We start from the raw sequence: 23125 nt of genomic DNA on the forward strand, positions 1-23125 counted from the left end.
ATCATACCTACTGGATGAATTAATGTTTTAAAAGCCATTTTTCAGTCATGGACAAGACTCTAGCTCACTGTGCCTCCCTGGGTTAGAGCTTCCTTGCGTTGTAGAAGAGGCCTGAAATTTCTGATTGCACTATCTTTGACAGGGTGTTCAATGCAATTCAGAAAGCCAGGGAGTAAGGTAGGCCAATATTTAATTTTGGCTTCAAGTCATCACCAAGTTCTTCAACACAACCTTATCATTAAAAACCTAGTGCTGGTGTGGCACAGCAGGTTAAGTTGCTACTTAGATGCCCACATCCTACCACCAGACAGCCTGGTTTAAATCATAGGTAACTCCACTTCTAATCCAGCTTCCTGATGATGCATCCTGGGAGTCAGGTGATGCCACTCTAGTGGAAGACCCAGATGAAGTTGCTGGCTCCTGACATCCGCCTGGTCCAGCTCTGGCTGTTGCAAGCATTTGCGGAGTGAACAAGATGGGAGCTGTCAAACACTGGCATGTAACACACATTCTCACTCTCTTGTTTTGCCTTTAAAGTAGATAAAAATAAACAGTTAAAAAAGCTAATATTTTCATCCCTGATTCCTATGTCTATTTCCAGTTCAGAACCCAGTATGAAAAAAGAAATAGAATTATACCTCAACGAACTGTCAAATAGGCCTCAAGATATTTGGTGACTGACAACAGTAAATTAATTGGAAAAAAAATCATTTCTTTAAAATGTGCCAGGCACCAATGTCGTATGTACTATCTCAGTGACGAACTTGGTAAGGAAAACATTTTTGAAGGACAAAAATAAAGGATTCACATTTAGTAATTCAAACCAAGCCCAGTCTCTTGCTTTATCTAATATATCTGAATATTTTGTCACTATCTCATCTAAGCTTAAATACAACATACAAAATAATTATCAGTATCACTGATTCTAAAAAGTATTTCCCATCTACCTTACTATTATAAATCTATCTACTATCTAAGAAACAAACATCTCTAGACCCCAGATATGTCTCCAATTTCTGTTCCACTCACTGGTTATTCCTCAAAACATAGTTCTTAACTGAGCAGTCTCCTACAAACGTTAACCTCTGGATATAACTTAATTCTCTATAGCCTATTACAATTTAGCAGCCATTTCTACTGCTCTGCTGAAATTTATGTAGTCAAGGTCATCTAGAACGTCCATGTTTTCAAGAAAAACCATTTCACCACAGGAATTTAACATCAATATGTAACAATCCCTCCTTATTTTAATATTATCCACTCTTCTTAGGATTTGGTAATACCAATATCCCCTAGTTTTACAGTTTTAAAATAAAAGTAAAGTCATTGGCTAAAGATTTATTTATTTCAAAGTCAGAGTTACACAGAGAGAGGACAGGCAGAGATAGAAAGAGGTCCTCCATCCGCTGGTTCACACCCCAGATGGCTGCAGCAATCGTGCACCGATCTGAAGCCAGGAGCCAGGAGCTTCCTCCGGGATCCCATTCAGGTGCAGAGGCCCAAGGACTTGGGCCATCTTCTACTGCTTTCCCAGGCCATAGCAGAGAGCTGGATCAGAAGTGGAGCAGCTGGATCTCGAACCAACGCCCATATGGGATGCCGGTGCTTCAGGCCAAGGTGTTAACCTGCTATACCACATCGCTGGCTCCTGCCTTTACTTTTAAGTATAAAAGTTCAGTGTCCTCACTTTGAAGTTCGTCTTCCTTTAGCCAGGAAATGTTATAATTTCTTAAGTCTTCTATTTCTTTTTTTTTTTTTTTTTTTTTTTTTTTTGACAGGCAGAGTTAGAGACAGAGAGAAAGGTCTTCCTTTGGTTGGTTCATCCCCTAAATGGCTGCTACAGCCAGTGCTGCGCCGATCTGAAGCCAGGAGCCAGGTGCTTCCTCCTGGTCTCCATTATGTGTGCAGGGCCCACTGCCTTCCGGCCACAGCAGAGAACTGGACTGGAAGAGGAGCAACCAGGACAGAATCCGGTACCTCAACCAGGACTAGAACCCGGGTTGCTGGCGCCACAGGCGGAGGATTAGCCTAGTGAGCCGCAGCGCCGGCCAAGTCCTCTATTTCTATCCTACCCTGTGGTAATCTCATCATTTTCCATAGATTTAAATATCACCTTCACGCTAATTCTCTAACTTATGTCTTCATTCCAGAAGCCACTATTATACAATATAGCATTTCTGATTAAAACACAGCAATCTTAAAGGTAAAACATCTTGTGTCTATGAGTCTTACATGGGTTCTTTCCATTTACCCCTTTCTACCATTTATGAAGACTTAGTCCCTCATCATCAACAGTTTAAACATAAGGACTACGAAACATAACTGATTCCAAAATACATTCCTTGCATGACCTGTTAGAAAAGAACCAGTCAGGGGTCGGCACCGTGGCTCACTAGGTTAATCCTAGCCAGGTTCTAGTCCTGGTTGCTCCTCTTCCAGTCCAGCTTTCTGCTGTGGCCCGGGAGGGCAGTGGAGGATGGCCCAAGTGCTTGGGCCCCTGCACCTGCATGGGAGATCAGGAGGAAGCACCTGGCTCCTGGCTTCAGATCGGCGCAGTGCCAGCCGTAGCGGCCATTTGGGGAGTGAACTAACGGAAGGAAGACCTTTCTCTCTGTCTCTCTCTCACTGTCTATGACTCTACCTGTCAAATTAAAAAAAAAAAAAAAAAAGGTCAATTTGAATCAAAGGACTCTAAATGCTCTAGAAAACTCTAGGTAGAGCTGAATTTTAAAGACAACTGGGGATGCAGGATTGAAGATACAACTAAAATGATTCAAGAATATGGAGAAATATATATATAAAAGAGAATAAAAGCAAATGAAAAGGTTGCATTGTCTAAAGAAACTGGACAAACGGGGAAGAAACAGTCTGGAAGAACATAGCCAACTAGTTGAATGTGGTCAGGGGCTTTCACCTGATGAACAAAAGACAAAAGGGAGATATTACTTGCTTTGTAAATTATGAAATCAAAGCAGCTACTCCAAGCAATGATTTACTGTAGGTTATAAGAGAGGCTGTATGATAGTAAAACCAGTAATCCAGACACAAACCCAAATCTTATGTTCATCTGCCTAATTTACCACATCACAAACACTGAATCCATCAGATACTGTGAAGAAAGTGAAATAACCTGACAACAGTTTAAAGAGAAAAAAATAATAAAAAGCAAATGTAACTAAGCTGATTAGAGTTGTTGCCAATTATGGAAAAACTATATGAAAGGGAATGAGCTAAGATACAGAAAAGTATCTTCACTGTAATTTTTTTTTTAAGATTTATTTATTTATTTGAAAATCAGAGTTACAGAGAGAGAAGAGAGGCTGAGAGAGGTCTTCCATCTGCTGGATCACTCCCCAACTGGCCACAACAGCTGGAGCTGCGCCGATCCAAAGCCAGGAGTCAGGAGCTTCTTCCAGGTCTCCCACTTGGGTGCAGGGGCCCAAGGACTTGGGCCATCTTCTACTGCTTTTCCAGGCCATAGCAGAGAGCTGGATTGGAAGTGGAGCAGCCAGGACTCGAACCAGCAGCCACATGGGATGCTGGCACTGCAGGCGGCAGCTTTACCCGCTATGCCATAGCGCCAGCCCCCGCTGTAAGTTTTGTCTAGAAAAGATAAGAATCTTCAAAAACCTTTTATTTACTCATTTTGTCTCTCCCTCTCTGTGTAATTGCCTAATAAATCTTAATTTTTATTTAACCTAAATTAAGAACAAAATGCTATTTTTCAAATACAAAGATGGTATTATGAGAGGACTTCAAAATGCTCATTGAAAAATGAAATCAAAAGAAGTTTATTTTGGTGCAAAAATTTTGAAATCAATACTTTTTCATAATACGTACTTTTCCAAGATTATTTGAAGACTTGTCATATTTTGTTATTTAGTTTTCTAGTGGTAGCAGTAGGTTGGTTTGGCTCCATTCACCTTCTCTTATGTACATTCCTTTGTGAATAAAAACTACTTACAAAAAAAAAACTACTGAAAGGATTGCTTGATTAATCTCATAGACTCGAATTAAGTGGGTCTCCTAAATTTTGTACTTATGAACCTTGATGTTTTAACTTATCTATCAGTCATGAATGCTGGCTATAAACAGATGCTCTTTAATTTTCTCTGTGGCATCCAGATTTCAGTATACACAAACATTCTGCACATTAATTACAAAGGAGCAAATAATAACTTTCAGGGAAAAATACAAAGAAAACCATCTTAACCAAATTCTCAGAACTAACCTCACCAACACTGGAACAAACCAACATCATGAGCCTCAAGATAGGATGTACCGACAAGGAATGAACATCTCTTCAAAGGTATTCATGTCGAATGCATAACCAATCTAATCACGAGAAGACTACAGACAAATTCAAATTGAGGAACGTTCTACAGAGTAACTGCCCTGTACTTTTCAAAAATGTCAAGGTCAAGAAATACAAAAGCAGCCTTAGGAAGTATTCCTAACCAAAAAGAGAATAAAAAGCCATGATGATTACAGGTAATACTGAGTGATCATATGGTAGATGCTGAACAGTACTGAAAAAAGTTCATAAAGAAAATAAAAAATTTTGAATATGGATTATAAATTAGACAAGAGCAGTATATTAATACCAAATCTCATAGTTTTAATAACTGTACTATGGTTAAGTAAGAAAATGCCCTTGATTTTACAAAATATATACAGAATCTTTTAGGAGTAAAGAAATATGATAGCTCTAAAGCATCTAATTGTTCAGAACCTACAGAGACATGGATATGGGGCAAGAATGATAAAGCAAATATAACAAAATGAAAAACTGGCAAATGTGGGTAAAAAGGCAAAGGAATTCCTTGGTACTATTCTTTCACCTTTTCTTGCAAGACTGAAATTGTATCAAAATAGAAAAATTTAAAATGGCCTATTTCCCAGAGCAAATATTTTAATACACTATAATAGTCCTGATAACGTTTAAAAAGATACTAATGCATCTCTCTAGACTTTACTCTGTCTTTAATTTTATGAGACTTGTCAGATACTAATTATATTATGAGTATTCCGTAAGATCCAGGACTAAATCTATTATCACCCAACATCATACTTAGTATACTATTTATTATGTTCAATAAGTACTCAAACATTTGTTAAATGAGCACATCAAAATTATAGAATAGTATTGGATGATTACAGAAAAACAGTCAAATTAACAAAAGCAACACTTGTCTTAGAGCTATTAATTGGGGCAAGGAGCTTGAAGGCCAACTCTCCAATTAAAAGAAAAAGCCTGGAAGGACTCAAGAGAATAGTCAAAAATCTAAGGTAAAGAGATGAGCTACAAATTATGAGAAAGTAGACATCTCTTTTCACATCAACAAACATTTTAGCTTTTAAACAATAAGAAGTCATGACAACTAAAATAACTGTCTTCTCTATAAAATTATTATATATAAGCTAAAAAAATGTGTTGGATTATTTTAAAGCATTAGGCTAAGAACCAAGACTCCTAACTTTACTACAGGCTCAATACTAATTTGTTGTACAAACCCGAGACACTACCTACATCTAAAAATAAGATCATTCTCTTCTTCAAAGGCAAGAAGGATATTTTATAAAATTATTTCAAGCAATAAAAGCAGTGAATATTCAACACAAAGCATTCATAAATGTGTGTAAATATATATTCACACATGTACATAAATGCAAAGAAAAGTGGATTTTTATAAATGTACTTAAAGTTATAGATGTAATTATATTAATTGCAAAATGCAACATACAATTATTATACGAACTACATTTAATCACAATTTACACTATAAATGTGACAGGATACTGGGGAAACCAAACACCTGATCAAAGCAGCAAATATATACCCTATTTTCAAAAGTATTTTTGCTTATTTAAAAATAACAATGACAAAAACAAAGTTATAAGGTTGGTCTTAGTTTCCTGACTAGGGCTGAGAACGTGGGAAATAATTCTCAAACACTAAAACTTCAGTTCTTAGAACTGAAGAAAAAATTTATTTTCATATACAGTATAATTATATACATTGAAAATATATAAAGCAGGACACCCAAATCCCACATCAGAGTTCCTGAGTATCATCCCCAGCCTGGGCTACTTACTTCACCTTCTTACTAATGCAGACCTTAGGAAACAGTGGTGATGGGTCAAGTAATTGAGTTTCTGTTACCCACGTGGGAGACCTGGATTGAGTTCCCACTCTGGCCACTGCAGACAAGAGGAGGGGGCTGGGGTGGGAAGATTTGAACCAAAGGATGGGAGGGAGTTCTCTGTCTCTTTGCTGCTGCTCAAATCAAAATTTTTAAAACATTTTAAGTGTATACAGAGATTAGGTATTACATACCCAGTATTAAGTGAATTTTCAGTGTTCTCCAATACTACTTCAGTATCTAAGTAGTACAAACAAAAATATTCTATTTTCTATGAAACTCATTAATTCTGTTTTTCACTTAACTAAAATTTAACTATTTTTCAAAGGTACTCATCTTTGTGATGCAAAACCATACTTAATGTATCTAAATAAGCTAGATGACAAAAACCCCACATATTCTAAAATATAAAAATTGACCTAGGACGTCCTCAAATCACAGTATGGCTTCACAAAACTTAACAGTAATACATAGAAACACTGTTGCAATGCCGTCATCCTACCTGAGTCTACCTGAATGAACTCATCAATTTTTAAAATCAGTTTTCGGTAAAAGAGATCTTTACATAAACCAGTATAAAAAACAGGTCCATGTAACCAAGAAGCACAAATGGCAAATTCAGCTTTTTAAGAAATATATGCAAAAAAGTGAGGATTAAAAAAAAAAAACATGTAATTAATAGTTGTCTAGAGCTATTTCCCATAACCTTTCTTTAGATAAGACCAATTATATTTTACAAGCCTGAAACAAAACAGTAAATTGCTTAACCATCACTTAAATGCTTCAATCAGAGCAATCTTCTTTCTTGCACGCTTTCCTGTATTCATCGTGATGTGCAGTGCACATTTCCAAATTGCAGTTGTACTCGTTTAACTTACTACCACCTCCTTTCCAGTTGAGAAAACCAGGAAGATCCTAAGGCGCTAACCAAACCCACCTGAGAGCGGGATGGGCGGTAAGGAGCGCGAGGCGGTGCAAAAACAGCTGCAGACACGGTGCGAGCTGTTTTCCTAAGCCACGAAGGTTTACTCCTCAACTCCAAACGCCAGGATTTACTGGCCAGCGCGGCAAGGTGAGGCTACTCGCCACCGTCCGCTCCTTACACAACACAACCTTCCTCTCCACCTCTGCCCCGTCCCCCGCGTCCAACACAAACACGCACGACACGCCCCAGCCCGCAACTCGTGCTGGCTCCTCCGTATCCATGCCCGCGAGACCAACCTGCTGCATAACAGATCCACGCAAACGTCTCACTCAGGGGCGGGGGGGGGGGTCCAAGAAGTGACTTGCAGCAAGGTGGGGGAGCCCCATCACTTCCCGCCACCCTAAACAACCCACGGAACGAGATCCCCAAGACCAGAAGTTTGAAGAGGAAGCGAGGAGACCCCACCAAAAAGAAAGACGGGATCCGCAGAGGTGGGGAGCGCGGGGTGTGTGAGCGTGTATGTCCGAGTGTGCAGGGAAGAGTCCATCACATGACACAAAAAGGACCAGAGCCGTCCCGGCGTCCGCGCGGGGTGGGGAGGGGGTGGAGGGTGCCGTTCCCTTGGCAACACCCCCCATCCGTCCAGACTTCCAAAGAGGGAGGAAGAACTTCAAATCCCAACCGTCAGCGCTCGAGCGGCTCCTTCTTAAAGAGGTACACACAGCGCCGGCGCCGCCGCCGAGCGCGAGAGGGCAGAGTTGGGCGCCCCCCGCCCCAAGGGCAACGCCCCCGCCGCCCCTCGCCCGACCACCCGCGATCCCCGCCCCGCGAGCGCCCCGAGGGTCCCCGGGGTCCGAGTCCCCGGGAAATCCGCGGCGTCGAGCGGCCCGGCCCCCGGGGGCGCCAAGGGGGTGTGTGTGCGCTCGGCGGGGGCGCGGACCAGCCCGCCTTCCTCCCGCCGCCCTGCCCGCCGGCTCCGCTCTCCGCCCGGGCGCCGACCCGCCGGGCGGCTTCCTCCCTCTTGACAGGGGCCACGGCGGCCGGCGACGGGGGCGCCGAGCACTTTCGGGCAGAGCGAGAGCCAGCGGCCGCCTCAGGGGCTCGGCGAGCGGGTCCGAACTAACAGTTCCCGGGGAGCCCAAGAGCCGAGGAGCCGGAGGAGCGCGGAGCGCGCCAGGCGAGGAGCCCCAAGACAAAAGGCGAGCGCCGGAGCCGCCGCCGCTCCCATCGCGCTCCCCCATTGAACTGACCCGAACGGGAGATTCAACTAAACCCCTCAGCCTCAAACTCCTCGGGCTGCGGCAGCCGTCGCCGCGCGGAGCCCGGGGCCCCGATCCGTGTCTCTCTTACCTACACAGTGCATGAGACGGTGGCGCCAAGAGTCGAGTTCCCGCCGGAATCCTCTCCTCTCCGCCGCGCACCGAGGGCTCCGGCACTGAGCAGCGGCGGCGGCGGCAGCAGCGGCGGCGGCAGCGGCCATTCTCTCTCTTCCCTTGTCCATCTGCGTCCCGCGTCACGCGCCCTCATTTACATACGAGCGGCGCAGGCACGAGGCAGGGGCGCGAGCCCTCAGCGCGAGCCCCGGAGCGCGCGCCCCCCGGAGGGGGGTTGATTGACACGTGTCACTACCTTCCCTCTGCCCTTCCCTCCCCCTCCCACCGCTCCCTCAGGGAGAGGCGGGGAGGGAGCGAGAGGAGAAGGAAGCAACCTGCCGCTTCCGCTGACCCCGCCTCCCCATCCACTCCCCTCTCCCCCCTCCCCCCGGAGTTTACTCATGCGAGCCATACGGCTCCCGCCGCCCGCGAAAACCCTGAGCGGGAGCTGGAGACCCAGCGCCCCGCCAGGAACCCGCTCGCTAATGGAGCGGACTCGTAACGCCTCCCTTCTGCCTTCGCGCCGGGCTCCGGCTGTAGGGGACTTCAGTTCCCATGCTCCATTGCGCCAGAGTCCCGAAGCGGAGCCAGCTGTCAGGGCTCGGTGCATGCCGGTCATTGTAGTCCAGCAGGGAGGCGCACTCGCCGGTCTTCACACCCTTGAGCTCGAAGACCGGCCTTAGCCTCCTCTGAGCGGTAAGCCTTGTGCGCTTAGCTTCCCACAGGCAGCGTCGCGGTCCGACCCAGCCGTGGTCACTTAGGCTCTGCGCTGGAAGGGCCAAGTGGAAACCGTTCCGATGCAACCTTCGCTGTGTGTTTTTAAGTACTGGAAACTTTTCGGGGTTCCTGTCATCTCGTAACTCGCAGGGAAAAGGCAAGCCTGTCACTGAGCCGCATCTGAAATTACTGCCTTACGACCCAGTGACTTCATTTTCCAAGACAAAGAGCTCGCGGAAAGCGAGAATATTTGTAAGAACTGGGGAAAAGATGCGGAGCTTCTCACTGAAAATCATTTGTAGGGTATTGAATAAAGCTGACTGAAAAACTACAGAAGAAACTTCTTAGGCTCCGCAAACCGTGAACTCCTGTAGGGCAGCTATCCTCTGAACCTCCTCTACCATGACATCGTCCCCCTGGGTCGCCCGACCCTAGAACAGCGCTTGGCAGGTCGTTTAGCGCCTTCCAAATGTTGTGGGATAAGTTCTGCGCCGTGCTGGAGAAAGTAACTTCTTCCAAGACAGTCAGGAGTCTTGATTAAATGTAGACTCCAATTACATTTTTCAATTTTTGCTCAAAAGACTCAGTGGAAGTTTGTTTCTTTGTGCAGGGACCAAACCAGTTTGCTGAGAAGTACTGTGCATTACTGGAAATTTATGCATAAGTATGTGGGAAATGAATTCTTCTTGGAAACACATAAATTCGGGAACCAAACTTCCTGTTTTATGGATTGTGCTTATCCATCTTCCATCTCTCTCTCTCTTTCTCCTTTCTCCCTCTCTCCCTCCCTCCCTCTCTCTCTCTCTTTCTCTCTCTCTCTCTCTCTCTCTCTCTCACACACACACACACACACACACACACAGAGTGTTTCCTTGTTTATCATGACCTCGGTAATGAAGATGTAATTTCATAAATTTTTTTTTAAATATAGTTTGAAATCTTATAACCACCAGTTCTAGATTAGTCACAATTGGAAGGTAGGTGAAATCACTAACGAAAGTGCTTCCAGAATTATCGGTAGATAGTTTCTACTTATAATTGCCAAGATGATCCACCTTTGTATCTTTCCTGACCACTTTTATTAGTTAGAGTGGGGCTGATTATAATGCAGTATCAAAAAACCTGAAGCTCTTAATAGCTTAAAACAACAACAGCAAGGACAGAAATGTACTTCCTGCTTATCTGTAGGTTCATCTGAAAGGATAGCAGTTTATTCTCTGTGGTTCTCTAAGCAATGGAATGGCTTAGGGGTACTTGAATCTCTGGGTCTCCCCACCTTGTGTGGTAAAAGGAAGAAGAATGCCAAACTCTTTCTTCCTAAGAGATGCAAGTCAATTTTGCTCATGTGTCACTGACCAAAGTAAATTATATGGCATGACTGTTTTGAAGGGGATAGAGGAAGTGTAATCCACTACTTCCCAGAAGGAAGATGACTAGTATTTATTGGTGAATAGCACCAAGGATTACTGCAATCCATCCTACTAGTCACCAATTAACAGTTTATTCTCCTTTCATTACAAGATACATTAAGTGAGATAATCTAAAAGTTCGTCTCAGTAAGGCATTAACCTCAAAGTCCAGGATCCTTGAATGACACCTGGTAGTCTCTGTATTAACACTGGATAAAGCTTCATTGTTATAGAGAAATATGACTAAAGTCATATTTTTTGAGATACTAACACAAATAAAAACTCTTATTTTGTAAGAAAGATGAATAATCCAATATGTTAGTTCATAAAATATCTATTCAATCATAAATTATCAACATGTAACAAATATATACATTTTATTATTTAATAAACTCTAAACACTTTTATATGGTGTAGAAACCATTTTAGTTAATTTTATTATCTGCTTTTTAAAGAGTATTTATTTGAAAGGCAGAGAGTTACAGAGAGGCAGAAACAGAGAGAGAGAGAAAGAGAGAGAGGTCTTCTATCCGTTGGTTCACTCCCCAGATGGCTGCAATGGCCTGAACTGCACTGATCCAAAGCCAAGAACCAGGAGCTTCTTCCAGGTCTTCCACATTGGTGCAGGGGCCCAAGGACTTGGGCCATCTTCTGTTGCTTTCCCAAGCCATAGCAGAGAGCTGGATTGGAAGTGGAACAGCTGAGACTTGAACCGGCACCCATATGGGATGCTGGCATTGCATGCGGTGGCTTTACCTGCTACACCACAGCTCAGGCCCCTATTTTCTTCTTTTTAAAAATCATATTTTATTATATTTCTTGCAGTTCTGGACTGTAATGCATTTCACTTATCAGAGATCGAAAAACCAGAGAAAAATTTGACTAACCAATTATTTAGGACCAGAACATAGCCCAGAATTTCTAATAAGTCACATACTCGGGGCCGGCATTGTGGCACAGTGGGTTAACGCCCTGGCCTGAAGCTCCGGCGTCCCATATGGGTGCCGGTTCAAGACCCAGCTGCTGCACTTCCGATCCAGCTCTCTGCTATGGCCTGAGAAAGCAGTACAAGATAGCATAAGCCCTTGGGCCCCTGCACCCGCAAGGGAGACTGGGAAGAAGCTCCTGGCTCCTGGCTTCGGATCGGTGCAGCTCCAGCCATTGTGGCCAACTGGGGAGTGAACCAGCAGATGGAAGACCTCTCTCTCTCTGATTCTCCTTCTCTCTCTGTGTAACTCTGACTTTCAAATAAATCAATAAATATTAAAAAAAATAAGTCACATACTCATTATCCCAAACTTTATGCTGACATCTTAGATTCATGCAGGTCCATGAGCCATAGATTTCTTAGCATTATTTCTTATGAGAATATGGCCTCTACAGATGTTATCACATCAGTTATAAATATGCTGATGTATTCACTTTTAATACTGGAATTAAACAGTTAGAGATACCTAAAATAGATGATTATTTTGTACTGTTGATGTATTTAGACATACCATCAATATTCTTTTGTACATTTTGTAGGAATGAAAGCAAAACTTCATGGTAGTTTAAGTAAAAAATAATGGTGAGACACTTCATTCTTAGATTCTGCCTACCTCTCTTCTATTCCAATACTATTTTAGTATATATCAGAATGAGCGTGAAAGCTGGTTCAGATCTGTCATTCATCTCAGGGTACCATCTCAGAGTTTTGTTCTTTATGCTCTTTGTTTAGCTAAACTACTGCATATTTTTTAACATTATCAGTATACCTTGTTACCTTCTACATAGTGAATATGATACAGTTAGGCACAGTTTTCCCTGTCATGGGAAGACTGAGGCCCTTAAATTATCAGGAAAACCAATATTGAAATTAGGGTGATCATGACTTCTAATTTTTGTTTGTTTCTTTCTTTTTACAAAAGGATACAGCTTTCAGCTTGGCACCTGAATTTAAAACTCTTTACCATCCATTTTCCCTGGCATCCAGGAATGATAATAGGACCTTATCTATCACTGCTCTTTCTGTATCCACTTGAAATCATTGCCCCATCCTAATGGGCTTCATTTTCATCATTTTAATAAAATTTCAATGCACTATAGGCTCAATGATGGCAATTTGATCCAATTGCATGGTGCTATATCAATATCAAATAAAAATGTAACCTATAGCATATATGTCACCAGATTTATACCTTTCAACAAATTTAGAAGGAATACAGATCATCTAGGTCAATCCCCTAATTTTGCAGATAGGAAAATCGGGACCCAGAGAGGTTAAACAATTTTTGTGAGTCACAAGCTTCTATCCAGCATATTCAAACAAAAGTTCAATTTCCTGGTTCCTTACCTTGCCTCTTTGCTATAATAAGGCATGTCAGTTTTTCTACACTTACACACAATATGAATTTATTTAACCTTTGCCATAACCTTATGCAATAATTACTTTTATTATTTCATGTATGTCAGAGAAAAAGAAATATAAATTGTCTCAGAAAAGTCAAACCATCTAATGTCACTGAGCTAGTGAGCGGTAGAATTAGAATTTGAATCTGTGTTTCCACAGACATTTATTTTCATTGGAGAACAGAAAGAAGGTGATATAACTGGCTAGTAAAGAATCAGAAATTGAGGAACCTGGACTTCATCTTATTTGCAGAAGGGGCCACTGCTGTTGTCACTATCTCTGAGGGGAAAAGAGTGACACACACAAAATTATGGTCCCCAATATTTGATCTGTCATTTAGGCAAACTGGAGCTTTTGCTGCTTCCCCCTCCCCAATTTGACACTCTATGCTGTCTTACTTCCATGAAGCTTGTTCAGCACTTCCCAACTGAGTGATGATTGCTGTTGTCTGTGTTCTTAAAACATCCCATTTACCCTTTCTCTCATAGGTCTGTCATATTCCGTGTATTATAACTATCACTGGACTTGTCTCATAGTTCCTGTCTAGCCCTTTGTTCATTATGAAGTCAAGGCCTAGGTACTCGCCATCTCTGTAAACCTATGTTCTAGATTTATTCAATATCAAAGCGACTTTTGTTGAACTGAAATGAAATAGTAAATTGATGATTTAAAAAAAAGAAAAATATGAGACTTCTTTCATCCAATCCCACTTCCATTCTCAAGCCCTCACAAACCAAATTTACTTTTCATCTCTGATGTCAATATAGTGACAGAAGAGGTGACATGGTGACATATTAAAGAGATTGCATTATATTTTATTTTATGTTTTTAATATTTATTTATTTGAATGGCAGAGTTAAAGAGACAGAGTAAAGACAGACAGACACACACACACACACAGAGAGACTGAGAGAGAGAGAGAGGTATCTTCCATCCTTTGATTCATTTCCTACATGGCCACAACAGCCAGGGCTGAGCCAGGCTAAAGCCAAGAGCCAGGAGCTTCATCTGATTCTTCCACATGGTTGGCAGGGGACCAAACACTGGAGCCACCTTAGACTGCTTTTTTGAGGCCATTAGCAGGGAGCTGGATCAGAAGTGGAACAACCAGGACATGACCACTGCCTATATGGGATGCTGGCGCTATAGGTAGTGGTTTTACTTGCTGTGCCAGGATTTTATATATATATATATATATATATATATATATATATATATATATATAAAGATTTATGTGGAAGGCAGAGTTACAGAGAGGCAGAGGAAGAGAGAAAGAGTGAGGTCTTTGATCACTCCTCAGATGGCTGCAATAGCCGGAGCTGTGCCTATCTGAAACCACAAGACAGGAGCTTCTTCCAGGTCTCCCATGTAAGTGCAGGGCCCAAAGGACTTGAGCCATCTTCTACTGTTTTCCCAGCCATAGCAGGGAGCTGGATTTGAAGTAGAGCAGCCAGAACTCAAACTGGTGCCCATATGAGATGCCGGCACTGCAGGCAGTGTCTTTACCTGCTACACCACACCACCAGCCCCAAGATAATATATTTTAAACCAAGAAGTTAACATCATTTTGTCTTTTCTGCATGTTGACATCTTTGATACTAACAAAGTAATAATATTTCATGTGAACCAAACATTCATTTTACTTACTAAAATGCCTAACAAAACAGAAATATGAGCAATTCATGAATATGACAATTGTTTTTCATGTTGTTGACAATGGGGTTTGGGTCTCAGAAAAAGTTGGACTGAAAGATCACAGATTTGAGATTATAAGCATAGTAGCAGATAGAGCTAACATTATGTTCTGAACATAGGTTATTAAGTAAAAGTTTGATAATTTTTCTCTACCTTGTTCCTGAGATACCTGTCACCAGATTTATACCTTTCAACAGGAAATTGGAGATTCTTTTCAAGAGAAACTCAAAAGTCTCTGAGCAAAATATACTGACATTGTAATGTCTCCCCCAATGAAAAGCTGGCTTTCTGCTTCAATAAATCCCACTAGACATCAAAATTTGCCCACTTACTAGGAGACAGTTCTTCCCAGAAACGCAAGGCCACAGTTACCACAAAAAAAGGGAATACAGATACTCAAAGAGAAAAAAGACTTTATTGAAAAAATCACGTACTTTGCCCAAATCCCTACTAGAGACTGGTTTTCCTAAAGTAGGCCTCTCAAAACAGAAAATAGCATTGAGATTTCTTGTTAATATGACCTCATATTTCCTTATATCTCATATTTGAACATTCTGATTTCTTGGAGTATAAGTTGTATACCAGCACTGTTCAGTTTTCCAATAGAAATGTAACTTGAGACAAATGTAAACAATCACGTGGAATTTAAAAATGTTTAGTGAACTCTTTTAAAAAGTAAGACAAATTAATTTTAAGAACTTATTTTATTTAATCTAGTATATCCAAAACATCCTCATTTCAAAATATAATCAACATAAAGTTACTGTTGAGTTTTTTTCTCTATTAAATCTTGAAATTTCTTGTGTATGTTACACTTACAGCATATTTCAATTCAGATTAGCCACAGTTCATGGTCACAGTGGATAGACTACTACCATGTTGCACAGAGCAGTTCTGGACTGCAAAAGCTTTTACATACTATCAAGTAGGGGCCTTATTTTCTCCCTTCTCCAACCCCAACCAATTTCCTCTCTTAAAAATCTCTTTCCATGATAGTCATCTTTCTACAATGCATAAAATAGGACAAGGTTAATCTATTTACAATCTTATAGTTTGAAAAAGGGAATAAAAAGAAGTGTGCATGTATTTTCTACTTTTCTAGAAAAAGATCTGAAATAAAATGGCAAATCACTCTGGTGCTTTCATTCAGCATGAGTTAAAGCAATATGAAACAGATGATCACATCTTGATGACAATTATGGTACTACTTGGCAGGAAGAAGTGAGGAAAGAATTTGGCTTGGTAGCATTAAATAGCTGCCCAGATAGGTTCCACAAAGAATAGAGAGTGAGAAGATTCAAGTTACCCACATGCAGCTCATGCAATAGTTGCATCATGCTGTTGGGGAAATATCAAATGTTAAGAAAGAATACTTTCTAGTACACTTTGATTCCTCAAAGAATTCTGGTTTGTGCATACTCATGTTTGAGACTAAATAATCAGATGTGCTTTCTTTTATATTTAAAAAGCAGGATTTTTTTTCTAATATGAATCTCTTGATCCAAGAGTTTATTTTGGCACTTTGAGAATTATGTAAAACTTATTGCCGAAGCAGCATTTTCATTTAAAGCATTGGTTTCCAAGCACTCTAAGTTAAAGAAAGAAAAAAAATGAAAGTAAAATAAAAAGTCCTCTAAAATGTCAACCACTTTGGGATGGATTTTTCACAATTTTCTCAGTTCAAACAAACCTACAGTATAAATAAAAATGTGACAGAATTTTATTTTGCACATTTAATATGATTAGAATTTATATACTGCTATAAAAATTCTGTTCATTTTCACCTTTAATATATATATTAAACAACTTGAATTTTAATAGTAAACTGGGTGACTTAATTTTAAAGTGTTAATTTAGGATATGTATTTAATCATAAAATATATATTTAGTCAGAAAGCAATATCTCAAAAATACAAATTCAATAAACATTCTTGGCACCTAATGTTGGTCAAATGCTATACCAGTGCTGGGTCTTCAGAGGTAAGACACAAAGTCTGCTCTTCTGATCATGGCCCATGTTTGTAAGTTTTGTTGCACAGCATGTGTAGACCTCTCTTTGAAAACAATACTTTGATTTTTCCCTGAAGAACATCTCTTGGGGCAGCACTGTGGCATAGTAAGCTAAGCCTCCGGCACCAGCAGACCACATGGGCCTCAGTTCATGTCCCTGCTGCTCCTCTTCCAATCCAGCTTTATGCTTATGGCCTGGGAAAGCAGTGGAAGATGGCCCAAGTCCTTAGGTACCTACACCCCCGTGGGAGACCTGGAAGAAGCTCCTTGCTCCTGGCTTCAGATTGGTCCAAATCCGGCCATTTTGGCCATTTGGGGGAGTGATCCAGGGGATGGAAGACCTTACTTACTCTCTTAACCTCTCTCTGTCCGCAACTTTACCTCTCAAATAAATAGATAATGTCTAAAACAAAAAGACCATCTCTTATTCTTAATTTTTCTGCTTCCTGTGCAATTGACTCCAAATCCTGACTGCAGACTTAAGTTGGTGACTCAAAAGGGGCCAATCTATTAAGTAGGCTCATTACCTAGTCAAGACCAATAAAGTAGAATGAGATTGGTGAGGAGATTCTTTGTTCTTTTCACAAATTGTGCTACAACCATCTTGCAAGTACAAGTAGTCTGAGAACAAATGCAACACCAAGGAACAGAGTTCACCAAAAAATCAAGTCTTTCGTGCACTAATCCAAAGCTGATAACCCTGAACTAACAAATGTGAAAAGCAAGTAAGCAAAAGGCAATTAGGTTGGGAGGGAGGAAAGTTGGAGTTAGAGGAGGAAATTGAATTTCAGACAGCTAATGAAAGACTAAAGACAGATACAATATGATGTATTGGAAAACCTCAGATTTCAAGAGACACAAAGTGAGGAAAATGGAGTGATCAGAAAGTTGGAAAGGTAGGCAAGACATGTATCAAAGATTTTGCTCCCAGGTTAAGGACCATGACACAACAGATGGCAGGCTCTTTTAAATATATTTTCCTGAAGACCTATTTATTCATTTATTTGAAAGGCAGAATGACAGAAAGGAAGAGACAGAGAAAGAGAGAGATCTTCTATTCTCTTGTATAGTCCACAAACAGTTGCAATGGCTATTCCTGGACCAGACTGAAACTGGGAGCCAGGGCCTCCATCAGAGTTTCCCATGTGGGTAGCAGGGACCCAAGCACTGGGGTTATTTTCTGCTGCTTTCTCAGATACACTAGCAGGAAGCTGGCTTGGAAATGGAGAAGCCAGGGCTCCAACTGGCACTGCAGTATGGAATGTTGGTGTCACAAGTACTGGTTTAACCCACTACTCCACAATGTCAGCCCCATGGATCTCTGAAATATTTTAAGGAGGAGAATGACATGGATATATATATTTTTTTGACAGGCAGAGTGGACAGTGAGATATATATTTTGATATGAGAGAGAATACTTCAGAGTTATACTATGAATTGGAAGAGATTAGAGAAAAGGAAAATATTTAAAGATCTTTAATACTTAATGATTTGAGAATAGGGCAAGGGGAAATACAGAAAACATGAAAGAACTGAAATATTTTGTTAAATTGAAGTTTATAATATTTTCTACTAAAAGTAATGCATGTACATAATTTAAGAATAAAGTAGTAGAGAGTGGTTTATAATGAAAAAACATAGTAACTTTTCTCTTCCTTCCTCAGGTCCAGTTATGTTTTCCACAGCAAGCTATTTTTAAGTTTTTCAACTGTTGATGTTAATGGTTATTATTTGGTCAGGCAGGATTGCCATTTTATATTGTACCCTGAATAGTGTGCACTCCATAATCTCTAAGTAATATGTGTTTATCACTATGTGTTGACTTCAACTGTCCATTTCCCCCTACTTCCTTTCAATATTGTTATATCACTATTTAAATACATGTTTTGGAAACACTTTTGTGATTATTGGCTGAAATGTGTACTCCTCAAAATATGATGAAACCCTAACCTCCAGACCCTCATAATGTGACTGTATAGCCATTCCTCCTTATCCATGGGTTCTGCATGGATTTAACCAGCCACAGAAATAGAATACTTGGAGGAAAAGGTTATGTCTGCAGTAAAATGTACAGACTTTCATTTTTTGTCATTGCTTAAACAAGGGAATTTAACAACCACTTATTTAGTATTGACAATGTTAGGTATTATAAGTAATATAGAGATAATTTAAAGTGTTCAGGGTTGTGTGTGTGAGGGGGTTATATGCAAATACTATGCCTTTTAATGGACTTGAGTGATTTCAGATTTGGGTATCTCCTGGGGTGAGGGAGTTGTTCCTAGAACCAGTCCCTCATGGACAGGGAGGGATGATTGTTTTTGGAGATAGGGTCTTTAAAAAGGTGCTTAAGTCAAAATGGTGCAACTGGGTAGTGGGTGGCTAATGCAGTTTGACTGATGTCATTATGAGATGAGGAAATGTGAACACACAAAGAAATGACAGGAATATGCACTCACAGAGAAAAGACCATGTGAGAATATGTTGAGAAGGTGACTGCCCATAAGGCAAGAAGAAAGGCCTTAGGATAAAATAAGTTTGCTACCAGAACTATAAGAAAACAATTCTTTTTGTTTAAGTCACTCCATAAAGCAGCCCTGACAAATTAATAAAGTAATTAAAAATTTTAAGATATATAATGTACTACACTTTATTGCGTGTTTCGTCAACCACAGACAACATATTTGGCTTTCCATTTCTCGAGTTAAAGCTATTTAGCATTTTTATCTTCTCATGAGCTGTTTCTTACCTTCTGGGCTTTTGGTTTTCACCCCCTGTACTTTTATGCCATGTTTGATAACATTTATATTTTGCCCCATAATAATATTTAAATATTTATCTGTATGTTGATCCTAAAATTTATGCTCAAAAAAGTTGACATGTTATTATTATGTTCACTGAATAGTCTAGTACTATAGTTTTTTTTTTTTTTTTTTAAAGGGGGCCAGCGCCATGGCTCACTTGGTTAATCTTCTGCCTGCGGCACCAATATCCCATATGGGAACCGGGTTCTAGTCCCGGGTGCCCCGCTTCCAGTCCAGCACAGCCTGGGAAAGCAGTGGAGGATGGCCTAGGTGCTTGGACTCCTGCACCTGCATGGGAGACCTGGAAGAAGCTCCTGGCTCCTGGCTTCGGATTGGTGCAGTTCCGGCCATAGTGGTCATTTGAGGAGTGAACCAACGGAAGGAAGACCTTTCTTTCTGTCTCTGCCTCTCACTTTCTGTAACTCTACCTGTCAAATAAAAAAAAATTCTTAAGATTTCCAATTGCTTTGACTCTTGCTCTGTGAATCCTAACAGAACCTTCTCGTAATTTTCAAAGATACCTACAAATTCCCTTTACCCACGTACCTCTCTTGGCAGCCATCTTTATTGCTTTTGACTGCTTTTTAGGCAGATTACCCAGGTGATCATTCCAGCACTTTCTGGTCTTGCTGTGCTTGGTGGGAGCCATGGCTCACTGATTTCACACCTTCTCTTTCTTGGTTTATTCCTTTATGTAGTGGGATGTTAGCCTCCAGAAATTTCCTGAACAAGGGTGTCTTCCAAGTAAGTTATTTTATCCTTTATATATATTTTAAGTTTATTTGAGGGACAGAGAGAGAAAAAAACAGTGTGTGAGAGAGGGAGAGGAAAGATAGAGAAAGTGCACCCATCTGCTGGTTAATTTCCCAAATGCCAGTAACGGCCTAGGGCTGAGCTGAGCCAGGAACTGAAAACTCATCCAGATCTCCAATCACTTGAGTCATCACGTGCTGACTCCCAGTGTCTTCATTAGCAGGAAGCTGGAGTCAGGAACCAGAACCAGGACCAAACGCAGGTACTCTGAAACAGGACATGGGCATCTTCATTGCTAGGTCAAATGCCTGTATGTCGTCTTTATATTTTAAATTTATCTATTCTGTGGACTTGTCTTGTGAGGTCCGCACTGCCGGGATGGTAGGGCAACGGCATTCTTCGACAAGAAATCACCAGAGACAAGTTTCAGGGAACATGTCTGCTGTATTAACGACCAAGCACACCTTTTAAAATGCAGGCAGAGGGGGCAAAGCTAATTCAGGGCAACACTAATTCTATAGGATAGAGCCGATATTGGCACCACTATGCTTCACCGGTCAGCTTGAAAGTCACATAGGTCTTCCTGATGGGCCTGGGCCACACCCAGGAGCAATTTACCTGATTAGCAATTACAGGGCCCTTTAACAGGGAGCAGGGATGGGGTTGGGGGGTGGGATTGGGGAATGTGCCTGGGGCTCCTTCCACCTGTCAGCAGTCAGGTGGGCAGTCTCCCAGCCAGTTGCAGGATCACCCACACTATTCTAGTCTCACATTTGATTAATATTTTTTACCCAGAACTTTGGAAAGCATTGCTTCAATGTTTGCTAGCATCCTGAATTGCTGGTGAAAATTGCCATGCCATTTTTATTTTTATTCCTTCATAGGGTTACTTAAAAAAATGTTTTGGAAGCTATCAGTATTTCTTTATCCATGATATGCTGAACTTTTTTTTTTAAAAAAAGATAGATTTATTTATTTATTTATTTGAAAGGCAAAGTTAGAGAGAGAGAGGAGTTAGAGAGAGAGTGCACGCTCCATCTTCTGGTTCACTCTCTTAGTGCCCATAATAGCCTGGGGTGGACAAGGCTGAAGCCAGGAGCCTAGATCTCCAATTGGGTCTCCCATATGGGTGGCAGGGGACCAAGAACTTGAGCCTGTGGGGAGCAGGGTCCATCTCCCGCAACATGGCGGATGCCCGGGAGAGAAATAAGTACTGAAACTGTGGACTGAAACTAACTCTATGCACCTGATCTTCTACGCTCTGAGGGAGTAAACAAATCTTACACAGCTGCTTCGTCAATTGGCTGATTCCTGATCCAACCTCTGATTGGAAGAGAGCAGCGTGCTCAGCACGTGGGCAGCAGAGCATGGATTGGTGGGAGAGGACTATAAAAGGGGGAGAGTGCATGCGGCCCCCCTGAGAGAGTCGGTCCGAGAGCTCTTGGTGCCGCTCCTCCGCGAAAGCGGGGGAGTGGCAGGGGAGCAGCAGCACATCCGGGAAGGACCGGTGTCCCTCCTCCGCGAGTGGGGGAGCGACAGAGCCATCAACTGCTGCTTCCAAGGATGCATTAGCAGGAAGCTAGATCAGAAGCAGAATGGTTGGGACACCAACTGGCACTTGGATATGGGAAGCAGATGTCACAGTGGCAGCATAATATCCTGTACCACAACACCTATACTGACAAACATGTTTTTAATGTCCATGTATGCATTGCAGTAGAATGATGTTCATTTCCCATAGAATCTTATTCTAGCTTTATGAGGGTCCTTCAAGAAGTTCATGGAAAATTAAATAAAAAGATGTTTATTTTGGTGAAGTTTTAAAACATCCATGTGTATTATTTTATGATATGCATTTTCATGACCCTTTTGAAGACTCTCCCATTTAACATTTTCTTTTCAAATATGTCCAAAGATAGTCATTAAAATGTTTTCAAGTTACCTTCTCTATTATGAATAGTTTCTTCTGGGATCATGTTCTTTTTTCTTTTTTTTTTTTTTTTTTTTTTTTGGACAGGCAGAGTGGACAGTGAGAGAGAGACACAGAGAGAAAGGTCTTCCTTTTGCCGTTGGTGCACCCTCCAATGGCCGCTGCAGCTGGCGCGCTGCGGCTGGTGCATCATGCTGATCCGAAGCCAGGAGCCAGGTGCTTCTCCTGGTCTCCCGTGGGGTGCAAGGCCCAAGCACTTGGGCCATCCTCCACTGCACTCCCTGGCCACAGCAGAAGGCTGGCCTGGAAGAGGGGCAACCGGGACAGAATTCAGCGCCCCGACCGGGACTAGAACCCAGTGTCCCGGCGCCGCTAGGTGGAGGATTAGCCTATTGAACCGCGGCGCTGGCCTCTTACTATTTTTATCTTGTCCCCTGTATTAATGTTTACTTTCCTTAAGTGACTGGTGATCATTACTTATATGTTTATATTCAATACTGAAGTAATAGAAAGACTGACTGGCAATACTCTGGTCATAGACTGGGCTTTTTACCCAGCAACCTACACTATTAAGTGAGCTGCTAAGCCAGAATATGGATGGTGTTGCTCTGGGGCTCCCTTATTCAGCTGCTGCTGCTGCAATTGTGCTGCATAATGCTTAAATCCCAAATCTGTGTCCATGGTAACAGCAAGCATCCTCCCCTTCACCTCTGCCAAACTTGATCTACCTGTGGGTTTTCTGGGTTTAAGTAGACTTGGCTCCAGGTTGCAAGAAAGGTTTAAGTGTGCTTCAAATGTCTAATTCAGTGAGGTTTGTGGCTACTTGGGGCATGTTCTTATCATGAACATGAGGGAAAGCAAGACAAAATATTTAAAGCTTTCCACAGCTAAGCCCCAAGTCAATGAAATGGGATGTGTATTCTGCCCATAATAAACTTTGGTTAGGCTTATAGGGAAAGATGGAAAAAAATGTGAAT

At 41.5% G+C, this 23125-nt stretch overlaps 1 protein-coding gene across 24 annotated transcripts in view; it reads right to left on the reverse strand.

The window, feature by feature from the left end:
- LCORL (ligand dependent nuclear receptor corepressor like) overlaps positions 1-8757 on the reverse strand; it is a 216165-nt gene extending 207408 nt beyond the window's left edge. For 11 of the 24 annotated variants that reach the window (XR_011386200.1, XR_011386199.1, XR_011386197.1 and 8 more), the window contains exon 1: positions 8419-8725. Coding sequence is in view for 15 of the 24 variants with exons in the window: in XM_070068084.1 (XP_069924185.1) it covers positions 8419-8569 (151 nt within the window). In the remaining 9 variants the exon portion in view is untranslated. Of the gene's footprint in view, positions 1-8418 lie in introns of all 24 variants that reach the window. The other 13 variants (XM_070068085.1, XM_070068079.1, XM_070068088.1 and 10 more) reach the window with 7 other exon arrangements.
- Positions 8758-23125: the final 14368 nt, after the last annotated feature.

Source organism: Oryctolagus cuniculus, chromosome 2 (assembly GCF_964237555.1).
Source record: "Oryctolagus cuniculus chromosome 2, mOryCun1.1, whole genome shotgun sequence".
Lineage (NCBI taxonomy): Eukaryota > Metazoa > Chordata > Mammalia > Lagomorpha > Leporidae > Oryctolagus > Oryctolagus cuniculus.